This window comes from Hibiscus syriacus, unplaced genomic scaffold (genome assembly GCF_006381635.1).
Source record: "Hibiscus syriacus cultivar Baekdansim isolate YM2019G1 unplaced genomic scaffold, ASM638163v2 tig00012370_pilon, whole genome shotgun sequence".
Classification (NCBI taxonomy): Eukaryota; Viridiplantae; Streptophyta; class Magnoliopsida; order Malvales; family Malvaceae; genus Hibiscus; species Hibiscus syriacus.
In genome coordinates, this window is record NW_024062270.1 from 1,052,607 (window position 1) to 1,070,547 (window position 17,941).

The 17,941-nt window shown below is 35.4% G+C and overlaps 2 protein-coding genes and 2 pseudogenes across 2 annotated transcripts; 1 reads left to right on the forward strand and 3 right to left on the reverse strand.

Moving 5' to 3' along the window:
• Positions 1-2,803: 2,803 nt before the first annotated feature.
• LOC120205292 lies at positions 2,804-5,678 on the reverse strand (annotated as a pseudogene).
• Positions 5,679-8,424: 2,746 nt separating this feature from the next.
• LOC120205293 (photosystem I reaction center subunit V, chloroplastic-like) lies at positions 8,425-9,033 on the reverse strand. Its single transcript, XM_039205204.1, has one exon. The coding sequence runs from the start codon at positions 8,956-8,958 to the stop codon at positions 8,437-8,439; it is 522 nt and encodes a 173-aa protein (XP_039061135.1). The 5' UTR covers positions 8,959-9,033; the 3' UTR covers positions 8,425-8,436.
• A 2,039-nt stretch (positions 9,034-11,072) lies between these two features.
• On the forward strand, positions 11,073-14,044 carry LOC120205294 (annotated as a pseudogene).
• Positions 14,045-14,068: 24 nt separating this feature from the next.
• Positions 14,069-15,177, reverse strand: LOC120205296. The gene has a single exon (XM_039205205.1). The coding sequence runs from the start codon at positions 15,160-15,162 to the stop codon at positions 14,506-14,508; it is 657 nt and encodes a 218-aa protein (XP_039061136.1). The 5' UTR covers positions 15,163-15,177; the 3' UTR covers positions 14,069-14,505.
• Between the last annotated feature and the right edge of the window lie 2,764 nt (positions 15,178-17,941).

A 17,941-nucleotide genomic window follows, 5' to 3' on the forward strand; every position in this document is an offset into this window, starting at 1 on the left:
TATAGAGTTTTAATGCTTAAATATTTCTAAAACAATTATTTATTCAAACAATATAATAAAAAAATGAATAATGCATTTTTAAAATTTCACATTCAAATTCACCCTAAAATTACAAATTAAAGTAATAATCAAATTGTACTTTGACCCTTTAAAAATCCATTATTTACTTAAGCCACTTTGTCTCTGTGTATAAATTGAATATTCCTTATTATTTCTTAACCGAACAAGATGATGTTTATTTGCTATTATGTTGATCTTTTATGTTTTGGACTCTTGGGTTGGATTTAGATACGCGGTTTGTGTTCATAGATAGTTTTCTCACGACGCTCGACTCTGATTTATATTGTCGATGGTCTTTCAGTAGTTTGATCTCATATTGTGGTTTGTTTATTAATGTAGTCGGATTTGTTCGTGTTTATATTTTGTTTGAGTTTTTAGACAAAAAATATGATCAAACTAATGTAAGACCATCGATAAATTCTACCGAGCGACATGAAAAAATCATCCACGAACATAAATTCGTGTATCCAAATCTAATTCGAGAATCCAAAACATGAAAGATCATTATGATAAAAAATAAGAGTCATCTCGATTTAATGTTGAATATTGAATCAAATAATCTTAATTTGTTTATAAATAAAAAAAATTAAATGCAATAATTTGCTTTTAATAAATGTGTCTTTAAAAAAATGTAGTAGTTTCCATTAATATCCCTTTCCCTAAAGACTTGTGGAGTTATAGGCTCGTAGCCTTTATTTATTATTGACCATGTGACCTGCCCTCCTTATTTGTTTCTTTATACTTACCGTAAATAATTGTCAGAATTATTTGAATAATGGGGGTAAAAGTTATTTATATAAGGCAGTAGAATTATTTTTTAAATTAGTGTTTTGTTATAAAATGATCCATGATTATAGGATATTACTTTTTAAGTCCTGAGCAATAAAAGTTACAAAATGATCATCCAACTATTCATTATGTTCTAAACTCGTTCTTTTAGTTAAAAATTGATGGTAATTTGAGCTAAATGTTAACATGCTGGTTGTGATATAATAGTCGTTTGAGATTCTAGGTTCATATTATACCATATCTCAGTCAGCAGTTTAACGTCTAACTCAAGTTGTCATCAATTTTTTTAACGAAAAATGACGAGTTTGGAATACAATGAATAGTCGGGTGACCATTTTGTAACTTTAATTGCTCGGGGACTTAAAAAAGCAATGCCTTATAACCAGGGACCATTTTATAACTTTTAATAGTCGGATGACTCAATAAAGCTACACTTTATAATCGAGGGACCATTTATGTACTTTACCCTTATTTTTAATATCTTTTGTCTTTTTTATATTTATGTTTCAAGCTTATATAATTTTAATATCTTTTTTTTTATGAAATTACTATTTATTCAAATAATGCAGTAAAAATAAATAGCATATTTCAAAATATTAACATTTTAGAAATCTATAAATTTTTTTCAATTTTCCATCCAAATGTATCCTAATTTTATATAAGTTAAAGGTAATAACAAAACTATATTTTAACCCTTTAAAAATCCATAATTTACTTAAGCCACTCAAAGAAAAACTATTGACTTTGTCGATATCTATAAATTGAATCTGTTACGTCAAATTAGTAATCTAATCCTTAAATACCAGAAGACTTGAGACGACTTTTTAAATGAGATTTATGCATCAATTGGTTAACATGTTTTTTGAAGATACGATAGACCGTCTCTTAGGTTTCCAACGATATTTAAAACGTGTCAATTTGAGGAACTCAAGATACATTCATTTTAGTAAAGATAACGCGTATATAAATTCTTATACGAGATTAATACAATATTTTAAAATATTACAAATTTTCATTATTTTTATTAATTATTTATAAGTTTATATTAGATTTATTATTTTACTAAGAATTAAAATCAAACATTATCTCTAGTTATTATTATTTTATTCATTAGTTACTTCGAACTTTGAAACTCTTCTCCTATATAATTCTTTGGATTAATAATACATGGTGAGAACATTTTTACAAGTGTTAATTGTCTTATTCCTTCAAAGCATTCTTCATCATTAAGTCTTTTTGATATTCACACTCCGATTTTCCTTCTCATTGTGATTAGGAGGGCTGGTTAGAGCCAATTATCGATTTTACTTAATCAATCGTGGCTAAGAGGATTTGTAAGACAATTATCTATCAATCACCGTCGTCGTCGTCAAATCCTCATTATCACCCATCACCAAAACCTAATTTTGGTTAAGTATTCTTATCTTTATTCATTCAACGACTTTGTTTATAATCTTTATCTTTGGTTTATCTTTGTTGTCTTAATCTTCATCTTGTTAATCTTAATCTTGTGTTATTACTTTAATTTTCTAACAACTTTCTTCTTTATTCAAAACCCTAGATTACGACAATAACTTAATCAACCTTCCTTCTTGTTCTTTGATTGAGTCTAGATCCCTAGACTTTATTCTTTGACTCGAGCACGTTCATTAGTCCGTTACCATCCCCTGTCACTCATATTTACTATAGAATATATACATTGCATGTATACACATAATTATTTTTTATCTTCAAAATTGTGATAAATGAGATAAAAAGAAGCCTTATTAAATAATGTGATAAATGACATGATAGTCGGAGCTTAGTGTTAACCTTATCCCATCCATTCTAATCTAATCCAAGTGAAAAAAAATGCAATTCAAAAATCATTGACCGTATGTTACATTGTGTTAACAAAACTGAACTTGTATTCCTTCGAGAATGAGCTATATATATATATATATATATATATATATCATATCTTGCTCCTCAATCTCACCAAGTTTGCTAGTGTTTCTTGAGCACCCAAGGTGTGGGCATGATTGTGCCCCAGCATGACGGTCCGAATACTAATACAAGTGCGGCACAGCTCTTCGCCGCTGTTGAAATGGCCGCCTCTCGATAGCAGCTTGGCTCTGGTTTCCAGCAGGGTGGCCTTCAACAATGTCACGTCTTGCCATGTACTCGTCCACCCTTTGCTTCCCTTGTAGCTTGTTTCTCCAGCACAGCGGCCCTTGACACCAGTCTTGTATTTGCGATACGAAAGACTTCTCGACTTCCTCCAACACGTTCGTGCACACCTTCAGTAACTCCAATGCCGAGTTGCATCTCGAGAATGTAGTGAAGGCTCTGATCGCCAGTGGTAGTGCGGTCTTCTTGATATACGTCACCATGTCTATTGCTTTTAACTGCACGACCGGAGGTTCCGACTTGAACCCGAATACAAGAAATGCAGTAGCCCATAGGTGATCAGAATTCAGCAAGGGGTTCCCGATTTTTCTTATGCCGAGGACCGTGGCTTTAGCCGCTGATAAGCACTCTTTTTCTTGGCAAACTCTTGAGTTATAGGGTGGAACTGAATCCAACATCCATTCTGCCTATTAGCTCTTCTTGCCAATCCTAGCTTCACGAGGAGATTGGCACAATCTTCCTCACTTTGATTAGCTAAACCGCATCCGCCGCAGCAACTGAACGTGAGACTTAGACAATTGGTCCATCTTTTGAATCTGTTCCCACCAACAGGCATGTACTTAGCCGCAGTAGCTAGCAAATTTGCCGATATTAGTGATGGTGCAAACCAAGCACCAACAAGAAGCATTCGCGAGGCTAGAATACCGTTCCTTCTGCAGTTGACTTGGTGCAGGACGGCGAAGCAGAAACATATAATTTTCATCAGGAAAGGATTGTGTTTGAAGAACTGCTCACCAGCGGATGAAGTGGAGACATCTTCAAGTGAAGTAGAGACCTGGTTCACAGCTTCAAAGAGTGCAGATGGAGAAATGGGCAGCTCGGAAAGTAGTGAACCGATAATCGACAAACCGAAGCTCAGTCTTCCCAATTTTTCATCAAATTTCTCAAGAACTCCAATTCGTCAGCGGGTAATCTTTTTCCTTCTTCCTCGTATTAATATCATTGCATCAGATAAAGGCAATGGAGGAAGCTGCATTATGTCGAAATTCATCACCTTTGGTAGCCTAGTTGTGATGATCACATGAGTCCCTCCGGTGTTCCTAGGAATCAAATCATGCAGGTCTTTTCCTTCCCACCAATCTCGTTCCGTCTCGAGATTGTCGATGATCAAAAGATAAGGCATGTCCCGAAACAACTCCCTCTTCACCCGCTTGAATGCTTCCAATTCTTGATCTTCGAAGCTTCGAATCCGGCCCCTTTCCTTCTCGTCTTCGGCACTCACATCCAATCCCAAGTTGAGTGATAAATTCAGTATATTCTGCCGGAAATATCTAGCTTCCCACCAACCCAAAGAACCATCTTATATCTCTGGGCATATCTATAGGCAAACTCAAGAACAAGCTCCGTCTTCCCAATGCCAGGGACACCGTTTACGCATATCACACCGCTGCCTAAGCTCTTGTAGTTCCCACTTTTCGACTTCTTGAATTTCGATCTTTTCATCGAGCTTCTTCCAATAACTGGTTCAACCATGCCTCAGGCGTAGGCTCTTTGCTCTTACAGAATTCCAAATTGATGAACATCCCCCTAGTGGAAACAATATCACTTTCTTCATCTGCAAGCCCCTCGGATTGCCCGCTCGCTTCGCCTTTGATAACGGGCATCATCGAGCAACAATGATCTTGCTCAGCAACTCCAAATAAGGCAGATTCAATCTCCACAATCTCCTTCTCTCTTCCCACAAAAACCCTGTTTCTGGGAAAGGGCAGCTCCTCAAATCCTTCACCAACAAAGTCTCTATCTGCCACACTTCCTCCCAAGCTTTGCTCGTAGCATTGCTGCAGTTTTAACTACACTGCTTCTCCAGTTACCCTGATTTGCTTCCAGTTTGAACTCGTTACACTTGATTACTCCTTCGATTGCTTCTTTGCATTCTTTATCGAGTGAATTGCAGTCGAGAAGCCCCGTGATCTCGGCCGGTCCGGTGTCGAAAAACAGTGGGATCAAGTTCTTCTTTTGAGCAAAGAATCTGATTTCCTCCAAGCTGCGATGGTTGAGAAAGCTACAACTAGCGACCACCACGACTCCATAAGTGACCGAGCAGATGATTCGGTCGGCAATCTCATGGCTCTGAGTATCCGAATACTTGGCTCTGTCCGCAACAAAGCAAGCGATACCCTGAAGCTCCAGTTCCGACTTAAGCCACTTACAGAAGCGACCCAAGTTTGGATTGACCATGGAAGCCGACGAAAACATCACAGCTCCGGAGCTTGGCGTTAGATGCCGGAGAAACGGTAGCTTTCGCGAAGGAAATTCGAGGCACCGGAAACGAGAAAGAGATGCGTGGACCAGGATCTGGGACCGGAAACAAGTTACAAACTTGAGCTTTGGATCCGAGGGATCATCGGAGTATTCGTACAGGTCCGACGGGGGAGTGTAGGAACTACTCGGTATATCATCGGACTGCGAACACAAATTCTCCTGGGTTTCGGGATTGTGGCCCTCGGTGATATATACGGCGACTGCAAGGCGGAAACAAAGGCGGACGACGGCGGGGACACCAAGGACGGAGAGTTGTAAGGAGACGACTCCATTGATGATTTCAAGCTCGAAGACGAATGCGGATCCTTAGCCATCAAAGATAAACCATCTCTATCTTCACCGGTCGTCTTAATAGTGAGCCCTGATACTGATACTTCTTCTTCTTCAACCATTTCCATTACAGTAGATCTAGTGTTTCTTCTCTAAAGCCTACACCATGATAGAGCTTGTACTTCCAAAACAGATGAAAAAATCTTAGACCCTTTCTTTCTCGGATTCTCCTGCATCAATCATCTCTCTCTGGCAGATAATAATATAATCGAGTTAAATGGGCACCGCCTCTGACCATCGGCTACAGTACGAGTTGAATGCAACAGTGATGTCAAATGGAGAAATCTGCATGTGATTCCAGACTTCATTATCAGTAGGCCTTGCTTCCATTTTGCATAACAAAAAGGAGAATAATAGTCCATTAAAAACCCTTCATAATACAAGCTGTTATCCATAAAAACACCATATATTTACTTACCTAAGCTTTGTTTTACTATCTGCTGCAAATCCTGAAAGGCCATCATTTCCATCTTTTTCTTTCCCCCTTTTTTAAAACCTTCTCTCACAAAACCAAGCTGTAACACAACAAGCTGGACTAGTGGGGTTTGAACATAAAATAATAGGTAAATGCTTAAAAAGAAGTTGCAGAGAGATTACCAATATGAATAATTTAATGGATTCCATTGGGTTTAGGCCATGGCTTTTTGTTTTATGTAACATGGGGGTGGATTCCTTCGTCACGGAAGCCAAGGATTGGTCAGATGAGGGGAAAAGGGACATTGGAAGAAGGAGCCATTACTGGGCTTTTATATTAAGGATTTCAAAGTTTGAAAATCTATGTTTAAGAATCTGCAGATTAAGACAATGAAGGATTCGTATTAGGGTTGGTCTTCAACTTGTGTACACATCACATCTGACATGATTAGAATCATTTTGCACCGGAATTTGGAGCGAAGACCAGTCCAACTGAGAACTGAACAACTGCTACGACCTACTCTATTATTGATCTTCCTCCTTTAGTGTATGTCATGCGGTGGTGTAGGAATGGTACTCGCCACTATTCTAGCATATTCAAATTTCATTTATTTCTGACGAAAGTACATTAGAGATTCATGTATTTTTAAAAAATTAATATGATTATTATATTATTTTTTAGTGTGCCCCATCGATTCATAAAAAACTTAAAGATCTCTTTAATCAACGTTTTTTATCGTTGATCATTACAGTGTTATACGGCAGTTTACAGTGCTAGCATGGTAGTTCATGGTGATTGTTAACGTGACAGATAATATGATAAATGAGCTAAATTAGTAACTTAAACATATCGGATGAACTGTCACGTCAATAAGGTTGACTATCACGTCAACACCGTGAATTGCAACATCAATACCGTAACGGTCAAACGACGAAAAATAAAAAGGTTTTACCCTTTTTAAAACGGTCGAATGATAAAAATATGTTAAAAATTATTAAATAAATTAAATAAATGACCTGTTGAACCATGCGCTAATGATGATATCATCATATAATTTTTTATAAAATTAAATTTTGTAAAAATATATTAAAATAAAAAAGGAAAACATAATATTTGTACAAAAGAACAAGATGAAAATATAAAATATAGTAAATTTAATGTCTAAATCACATAAAATTTCAATTTTCATCATCATAATAATAAATAAATAAATGATTTTACATTTTTTTAACATTGTTAGCTGAATGCATGTGACCTGGCCAGAGAAACATTGGTAATCAATTAATGATATATCTAATATGTTTCAATTAATGAAACATAAGTCATCAGACATACCATTCACTAAAAGTAAAATGAAAAAAAGAAGATTAAATTACAAATTTCATCACTAAACTTTGTTTTATCTCCTATTTTGCTCGCTTGACTTTAAAAATTTTCAATTTTCTCACTGAACTTAATACATAATATTTTTTTGTCACTGAACTTTACTCTCCTCATATTTTGGTCACTCCACCATTTAATAGTTAACGATTAAGTGACCAACATGTTTTAAAGTCGTTAACTATTTAACGATTAAGTGACCAAAAAACTCAATCTATTAAGTTCATTGAAGAAATTGAAAAGACATGTTTTAACGTCGTTTTGTACCTATATGACAACATGTTTTAACGTCATTAACTATTTAACGATTAAGTGACCAAAAAACTCAATATATTAAATTCAGTGAGACAATTGAAGAAGAGTCTTAAAATATAGTAGTGAATAAGAGAGAAAATAAATTCAGTTACCAAATTTATAATTTATCTAAAAGAAAACAGTTGAAGAACGTGCTTGCAATTTGCAAGAAGTTAATTTCTACAATTTAGTAATATCATTATTGTTGGTGTAACAAATGGGTTGTTGTAATTATAAATAGTTTATTCTTTCCGGTTTAGTTAGAAAATCGTAATTGATGATTAATCAGTCGTTGCTCAATGTTAAAATATTTTATTATAAGGTGGAAGAGATTAATAAGTGTGAAGTGATTTAATTTAGGTTTCATCTATTCTTTCAATTTTGTTTGAGAGATTTGATAGTGACTTTCAGAGTTGGTGTTGTGCAGTGCTATTTTAACTACTCGTACATTGACATATTAGGTGATAAGACTGTAAATAAGATGAGATAGATCACGAGTTACTCGAGATTAATTCGATCAAAATTCGATAAATAATCAATTTGAATAGACTCGACTATAGCTCGACTCTCGATTTCTTAACCAAATCAATTTGTCAACCAAGTATCATATGCATCAAAGAAAACCCAGAAATTAAAGCAGGAGGAAAGCAACAATCTTTTTCTTTTTAAACAAGAACACAAGAGATACAACCTCCCCCAAGGAACAGAGGAAACTACACGGGCGTACAAAACAAAGCCTAATTAAGAGGAGGAGGCACAGGATGATGATCAGAAGAAGTTGGATTGTAGCCGTTGCTGGAGGTGGCCAAGATGTAGTAAGCAACGATATGGCCGATGGATCCCCAAGCAAGAACATCGACGATGTTGAACCCCACCGGATCATTGGACTTGAGGAGGCTAACATACTCCTTGGCTCGCGTGTCACCCGCCTCGAAGTGAGTCAGCCCGTTCTGCTCGGGCACTTGCTTCGCTACGTTTTCCCTCTGGAAGTTGAAGAACACGAACCTGCCCAAGAAGAGTGAGACTGCGGTGCTAATGCTTATCACGACCGGGGCACTCAGCTCCGCTTTGACGGCGAGCCTGGAACCGGCACCGGAGCTTGTTGTTGCGATGCATGTGGTTTTGGATGAGGGCTTGGCCTTGCTGAGGGGGCGGAGGCCTTGGAATGAGATGGTGGAGGGGGCGAACTGGTGGCCGCCGCCGTGCTTGTTTTGGACGGTGGAGAAGATGGGGGTGAACAAGGCGGAGGAGGCTGCCATGGTGCCTGCGCTGAAGAATGTAGATATGGAGAAAATACAAAATTAGATGAGATGAGATGGTTTAGGGTTGTAGATAAAAAATCATATAGGAAAAATAAGTGGTGGCAGGAAGAAGGAAAGGAGGAAGGAGAGTGAGGATGAGATTAGAGAAAGATTTTGGATGCTTACTTGGCTTTGTTTCATTGGTCTCCTTTCGATAACACATCTTGCTTCTTTCCATGTCACAACACAGGAAAAAAATGGTTAAATTATCTCGACTCATCACGTCATATGTGATCGTAATTAATAAGATCCATATATTTAATATTTTTTAAGGTGAATCTTTGTTACATTGAACTTCTGTCGAAAAAATCGGATGAACAAATTAGGACACAGGCAAAGATTGTGTTAATTATCTTTTGGTTTAATAATGATTTTAGTCCCTTTATTTTGTTAAAATTTGAGTTATTTTGACATAATTCCATTTCATACTCATTATCTGTACTGCAGGTCGTATGGTTACTAGTAACAGCAATTGAGAACATTACCGGCGAAACCATGCAAATATCAGCAGCAGTCGAGCAGTGTCGTCGCCTGTAAGTGCGATCCCGAGTTGGTCTGACTCTTTATTTTTTGCTTAAGTATTTATTTTTTATTCTATGTTTAACTGAAAATCTTCAATTTCTAACACTCTCTCAATAAGATCTCCAACATCGACAATGATTGGAAGGAGTAATCAAGACCATCCGACACTCTCTCAATAGATCTTCAACATCTAACGATTTTAGTACTTAAACTATTAATTTTGGTCCGTTTTAGTACTAAAACTTTTAATTTTTCCAATACCATACCTAAAATTTAGGTACTAAAACGGACCAATATTGATATTTTAGGTACTAAACACATTAAGTTTTTAATGGTGGGATACTAAAATGAATTGAAAACTAAACGTTTGGTATATTTTTGAAAAAAATGAAAGTTTAGGTGCTAAGACAGACCAAAACTGATAGTTTGGGTACCAAATGTGTAGTTTACCTAAATATAAATTTTTGGGTAAACTACACATTTAGTACCTAAACTATCAATTTTGATACGTTTTAGTACCTAAACTTAATTTTTTTTCAAAGCCATACCTAAAGTTTAGGTACTAAAACGGACCAAAACTGATAGTTTAGGTACTAAACATGTTAAGTTTTTAATGGTGTAATACTAAAATGAAATGAAAACTAAACATTATGTATGCTTTTGAAAAAATTGAAAGTTTAGGTGTTAAAATGGACCAGAACTAATAGTTTGGGTACCAAATGTGTAGTTTACCTAAATATAAATTTTTTGGATAAACTACGCATTTAGTACCTAAGCTATCAGTTTTAATCCGTTTTAGTACCTAAACTTTATTATTTTTTTCAAAGTCATACCTAAAGTTTAGGTACTAAAACGGAACAAAACTGATAGTTTAGGCACTAAACACGTTAAGATTTTAACGGTGCAATAAAATAAAATGAAAACTAAACGTTATGCATGTTTTTGAAAAAATTGAAAGTTTAGGTGCTAAGACAGACCAAAACTAATAGTTTAGGTACCAAATGTGTAGTTACCTAAATATATTTTTTTTGGGTAAACTACGCATTTAGTACCTAAACTATCAATTTTGATCCGTTTTAGTACCTAAACTTTTAATTTTTTTCAAAACCATACTTAAAGTTTAGGTACTAAAACAGACCAAAACTGATAGTTTATGTACTAAACACGTTAAGTTTTTAACGGTTGGTAGTAAAATGGAATAAAAATTAAATGTTAGGTAAGTTTTTTAAAAAATTGAAAGTTTAGGTGCTAAGACGGACCAAAATTGATAGTCTAGGTATCAAATGCACAGTTTACCTAAATATCAATTTTTTTGGTAAACTATGCATTTTGTACATAAACCATCAATTTTAATTTGTTTTAATACTTAAACTTTTTTTTATATAAAATAAAACATAAAGTTTAATTTTTTGTTTCATTTTAATACCTGCAATTAAAAATTTAACGCGTTTACTATTAATAAAACAGATCAAAACTAATAGTTTAGTTACTAAACTCATAATTTAACCAAAAGTGTTTTTAAGTAAACCCACAATGCTACAAGAAGGGCAGTACAAACCCCAGTAAGGAAGAGAAATGGAGGAGAAAGTAGCCTTCAAGAATCTGCATAGCAGAGAGTATCAAGGTCACAAGAAGAAAGTAAGTTTTTTTTCCTCTCTTTCTGCCTCTCCTAATTAAAAAATTTTGTCTTTTTTCCCCAAAGGTGCATTCTGTGGCTTGGAATTGCACGGGTACCAAGCTTGCCTCCGGTTCCGTCGATCAAACAGCTCGAGTTTGGCATATTGAGCCTCACGGTCATGTAAATCCCACTCTCTCGCTCTCTTTTCTCGCCTAATTTGAATATCTCTGGGTATTTTGAATGAATTGGGAATAGGTTCGAGATGGGTCTTCGTTTAATCGTTCTGATGGGTATCCTTTTGCTTATGCTTTTAGGATGGTAAAAAATATGTTGTTAATCCCTGTCGTTTGGCTAATTTTTGTATCTAGTCTATGTACTAATGAAGTTAAAAATGAAATGCTTTTGATTTACAAGTTCTAATCAATTCAATGTTACTTCTAATGTTTTTCGGTCCAGTTTTGCTTACTGAGCTCAAACTGATATGCTTCTCCAGTTGGTATAGTTGCACAAGTGTTCTGATCACAAATTTTGACAAAAAATACTAACAGTATCCATTGTTGGATTATGATTTTAATGCGTAAAAAGAAGATTATAGGGACTAAATTTAGAACTTCATTCATGTACAGGGACTGATGATATATTTTGACCTCTTAGGATACACGTACATCAGTAAGAGGAGTTTTAGAGAGGCTACCTAGTCTTTGTATCCGTTGTATTGTATCATCACAGAAATCAAATTCGCACAATTTATCTGAAATTAGCTTGGGTTGTATCTTTGATGTTTGAAATTTAATAATGTTGTTTTGCTAATGCTGTTCTGTAATGTTTGGTGCAGGGCAAGGCTAAAGATATAGAATTGAAGGGACACACTGATAGTGTCGATCAACTATGTTGGGACCCTAAACATGCTGATCTAATAGCAACTGCATCTGGCGATAAGACTGTTCGACTATGGGATGCTAGAAGTAGGTGAAATGATGTTTAATGTTATTGTTTTGAAGACTTAACTGTAAGGGGAGATACTTTTATTGCTTCTACACGTCTTCCATGATTCTTATGTTCTGAATGAAAGGTTCTTATTGGAGGCTAACTAAATAAATTGTTATGATATTACTTAGTCGCTTAACCATCGGATAGTTGTTTACCTTTGCCTGCGTCGGGTGTTGCAGGTGGAAAGTGCTCCCAGCAAGCAGAGCTCAGTGGGGAGAATATAAACATCACTTATAAACCTGACGGGACACACATAGCCGTTGGTAATAGGGTATGCTCTACTGTCTTGTGTCATTTGGTGCACCTCAAAACATCTGTGGCTTGGAACTTTTAACATGAACTTGATTTTGTGTAGCGGTAGAGCACTTTTGTTGCCATTGTTTCATCATGATAATGAATTAGTTTGTCATTGATCTTACTGTGCTTTATTTCTCTGAAGGATGATGAATTAAACATACTGGATGTTCGAAAATTTAAGCCGATTCACAGGCGCAAGTTCAATTATGAGGTACTTTCCGGTTTATGCTAATTTGCTCTCCTATCCTTTGTTATTTTATCACCTTTCAGAATGCATATTTTGGAGAACACAGTGATACTTGCATTAGAAGCCTACTATTACGAGGTTTAGTTTTTACATAAAACACAAACTTGACTATTATAAAGTCGGAACCACATTTAAGTGTGCAATGCTTTCACTTAATCAAATTGTTACTTGAGTGCCATCAATATTTTTTGGCCTTTTCCCGGCTAACTCTTTAGAAGTAATGGCTTATCACTGGATGCATTAGCTTAAGCTGTATGATTAAAAGGATGAATGGCATTTCTGTTATTTTAATTCAGCGGTTGAGTCGTACACTTCTTTTTCAGGTAAATGAAATTGCTTGGAACATGACCGGAGATATGTTCTTTTTGACAACAGGAAATGGCTGGATCAATTTCTTTCTTAGCAATTATGCTTCTCTCTTCGATTCGAAAATTGTTTATTCTCCTTAATTGTTTTTCTTCTCAGGTACTGTTGAAGTACTTGCATACCCATTACTTAAACCTGTTGACACCCTCATGGCACAGACAGCTGGCTGCTACTGTATTGCAATTGACGACAGGAAGGTTTGGCCTAAATCTCTCCTAATTTCCTAGCTCTGTTGCATCTTGACTTTATTGGTTGCCCATCCTCATTTCTTTATGCATATATCATGTACTGTCTTTAATGTTTATATATTTGTCACGTTTTTCGTACATGCAAGGTTATTTTTGTTTATTAAATACGAGGTTTTTGTTGTCAGCCATCGATGAATTTTTCTTTTTCTTTCACTGAGATGATAAATGTTTACAATAAATCCCATTTCTATTTTATGGTAGATATTTTTCTGTTGGAAGTGCTGATTCCTTAGCCTTTGGGATATATCGGAGATGCTTTGCGTGCGAACGTTTACTAAGCTCGAGTTCGGTTGTATTCGTCATTGGCATGAAATGACCGTTTGAGTCCCTGCAGGTGGCCTGTCCGGACAATAAGCTTCAATTACAAGGGCGACTATATTGCCTCTGCCAGTTAAGATCTATTTATTGATATAGTATGTATCAGTTGTACTCCCTTATCAGTAAAAAGAGTTCATAAGAAATATTGTATTCATATGTTTCTGCTGTTGTCTGAAACAGTCCAATGTTCATACTGGGAGAACCGTGCATCAAATTCCTGGTCGAGCTGCCATGAACAGTTTGGAATGGAATCCAAAATACAATTTACTTGCTTATGCTGGTGATGACAAGAACAAATATTCAGCAGATGAAGGCGTCTTCCGGATATTTGGCTTCGAAAGCAGTTAATGATGTAGTTCTTCTAGCTCTTGTTGAGTACTTGCTGTCTTCTCTGTGTAACCACCAACTGCTCTTAAATCTTATGTATTTTTGGATTTGTATTAACATTTTCATTTTCTTAAAAAATAAAATGAATGATTTGTTTTATTATTCGAGTTGGAAAAGAATTTCTTGTACATAAAAGAGCACACAAGTCGTGGTGCCATTGAAGATCACATAAAAGAGCATACAAGATCTCAGGCTCTGAAACTGAGGAATCGCCAGTTGAATGACTGAAGAAAGTTTATAGGATCGCCTCTCCAACACTGTAGTGGTGCTATTTTGATCTGCTGCTAGTAATGGAGTTCATAGCTCCGAGCAGGTTTAAATAAATCATTATCGGACCACGATGCTTCATCCCCGATGAAAACGTCAAGCAGATTCTGCCATTACCATCCATCCAAAGAAGACCTATGTGAACAAATTATCTGATATCAAAACCCCAATGGTAATGTACAAAAAATTGATGAATTCGAATCGAAACGGTACCTTCGACATTGGAAGCATTGTCACCAGTCGTATCAGATTCCACAGAGCATGAACTTGCAGACCGGCAAAGCCAGACCCGAGAAGCAGACAAGCGCAATAGTGATCAGGTACTGAGAGCACCATGTTAGAGGCTTCCATTTAATCTCAACGCTCGAGCTTTTCATCCTCTTCCCGATGTGAGGCTCTTTCGACAAATCGAAGCTTTCCCCTTTCATCCTCCTCGTGAGCGCCCGGTTATCATTCCGCTCCCTCTGCAACTGCTTCCCCACTTTCCAGTACCTGCAGAGCTTGACCTGGACCAAAAACACAAACACGAGTGAAGTCGAGAGTGAAACAATGGACGTCACCCACCATTTCCTGCAAGTGCGGCGGTGCTCTTCAGCGCCGACGGAAGACATGAACAAGATGTTGAAGAAAAGCCCGTGGAAGACGACAAAGAAACAACACAATTGGAAGATCTCTCTCTTGACGGAGTCGAGCCTGGATTCCTTGAGGGCGATTCTACGACCGAAAAGATCTTCCTCTCTTTGCCATAACTTGAGAAGCAAGAGATGGCCCGGACTCCGAGAGATCTCCATCAATGGGTGGTTTTGGATGGCAGTGATGGTGGCCAAAGCACATGAGAGCTTCTGCTGATGCTCTTCATCCACTGGGATTTCGACAATGTGGGTGTCTGCCATTTCAGCCATGACTCGAATTACAAAATAATTATAAATAATAGAAAATAAATTAAAATAATTATGCTATAAATAAACGGAGGATTTTGGGAGATGAGATTAGAGAGAAGGAATGCGTTTTGTTGAGGCAAAATGGGTAGAGGCTGTGGTATTTACAGTGCTTTCTGGGAAAAAAAGATAAGGCATGAGATTGGTAACGGTAACATTTTGATATCCCAACGGTCGGATTTTCTTTCCAATAATTCTTAGACTTGGGCTTTGTAGGCTTTATAAGAGATAACAATGCCCAACATTAGGCTTTTTTTTTATCCAGCTTTTTACCCAGCATCCTCCGTTAGCATGGAGTTATTATTTTATGGTAAAATACAAAATGGTTCCTCGATTATAAGGTCTTATTTTATTAAGTCTCTCGAATATTAATAATTATAAAATGGTCATCTGATTATAGAATGTTATTTTGTTGAGTCCCTCAACTATTAAAAGTTACAAAATATTCATCCGACTATTCATTGTTCCAAACTCATCATTTTCTATTAAAAAATGATAGTATTAGGAGCTGAACATTAATATCCTAACAGTAATATAATAAAATATGGTCACAAAATCTCAAACGGCTATCATATCTCTGTCATCGTGTTAACGTCCAACTTAGACAATTGTCAATTTTTTTTAACAAAAGGACGAATTTGGAACATAATGAATAGTCGAATGATCATTTTTTTAATTTTTAATAGTCGAGGGACTCAACAAAGTAACAACACTCTATAGTCGGATGATTATTTATAACTTTTAATAGTCGAGAGACTTAATAAAATAATATTCTATAGTCGGTGACTATTTGTACGTATCTTATTATTTATTATTAAAAAAATATATTACATTACCTAATTAGTAGTTAATCTGATGGAATAAATCATTAAATTTCTTGAAAATGGTCATTAGCTTGATTGATACGGGCTTTATTATAATATCTAAAAGACTTTAGATTTAAGTGTACTTGAGTATTAATTTTTCTTTTGACTTGATGATTGAAGAATTACGAGTAATTTAAACGTGTTGATGGTAAATTTTGAATTACGATAGTTATAGATCATTTATCTCTTTTAATTTAGACGGAGAGTGGTAACTGATAATTTTGGGATAATGGTATACCAATGACAGTGAATTGTCTCTGGTTTTAAGAGAGAAGAATTCCCTTCCAATTTTGTATGAGGGTTTATATAATGATTCTTACTGTTGGTGTCAAGCCTTCGATCATGATGACTATTCGTAGGTTGAATGAAAAACAAATATAAAAAATGGATATGAGCGTCTAATAATAAATTTGACTTTGACAAATCGCAAAATCGTATTAGAGGTATTGTTAAAGGATTGTAGCTGATTAAAGTATATGAGTCTCTAGAGGCTGAATAATTAGTGTAGTCAAGGGGAGCGATGTAACACCTCACAGATCGATATTGAATTTTCTCAACAGTTAATGACCATGAAATTCTTTTCTGATATGTTGTTTTGATATTTGATGTTTTAGAAATTCGATTAATTTTATTTTATAGTATGAATTAAAGAACAATTGATTTTGGATTAAAGTTTAGCGGCTAAAGTAGAATAAATAGATAATTTGGAAATTTTAATAAAAATGTGGAACTTGGGTGCTAAAGTAAAAACATGAGAAAATTAAATGGCTAAGGGTTCCTTAGGCCACGCAATGATTAATTTAGAGAAGACAAAATTTTGAAGGACTTGCTTTGAGATTCCACCATTTTGCAAAAATGGTGAATAAGCTGCTTAGGTGTCATTTTATGCGTTTTAGTCCATTTTCTTTAATTGGCAAACAGAAAGGCTCCTTCCATATTCTTCCTCCCCAAAATTCACCATGGTAGAGAGAGAGAGCTTGAAACCTTAATTTCTCTCTCTAGGATTCAAGTTCCCTTGGTCAACCAAATTGAAAAGCAATCACATTAAAAAAATTAATGCTAGACTGTCCCTTGTTCCCATATGTATTGGGGTAAGAGGGAGGTAAGATAGTAGGCTGCCCCCAACACTAGGTTGAGAGCAGCTTCCGTGGGAAACCTCCAAATTATGAAATGCCCTCCATGGGACTCGATCCCACGACCTCAAGGTTAAGAACCTTGTGCTCTACCAACTGAGTTAATGTAAAATAGTTTCTCAAATTATATTCAAAGTTAAATTTAGGAGTCTAAAGAATTTTTCGTTAAAAATAAGTGTTTAACGTATTCTATATTACACTTTTAGTTGTTTAACGTTTTCAATGTTATATTTTTAGTTACTCTGGCTGTAACGGCTTCCAAAAAATATTTTTATTTGACACGTGTTAGACTTATAAAATTTTAAAAATAAAATTTATTTTTCGAAAAACTTAAATTTCTCTATAATTACAAAATAAACCCTCAAGATTTTAAAATCAATAATTTCAAACTCATTTGCAACTGTCGTGGTCATTTTCGACTATTATTTCTGTCGCCGAAGGGTCACCTATCCGTTGTCTGTCGATAATTGATCGATCAGCCCTTATCTAAAACCCCAAATTTCAAAATCCTAAACCTCTAAGTCTCTAACCCTAAATTTAATGGGTAGAGAATTTAGTTAAAATTAAATCCCAATAATCTCAAATATTGCGGGAATGGGAATGACTTTTTTTTCAAAAAATTATTAGTAGAAAATTATTTTATTTACTTTTAAAAAAATTAAAAAATATATAGTAGTGATGTGTCACTTAATGATCAAATTTAATAGTATTGCTGAGTGTAACGTTAAAAATATTAAACACCTA

Coding starts and splice junctions, on each gene's coding strand:
- LOC120205293 (XM_039205204.1), bottom strand. CDS start 8,958: ATGGCAGCCTCCTCCGCCTTGTTCACCCCCATCTTCTCCACCGTCCAA.
- LOC120205296 (XM_039205205.1), bottom strand. CDS start 15,162: ATGGCTGAAATGGCAGACACCCACATTGTCGAAATCCCAGTGGATGAA.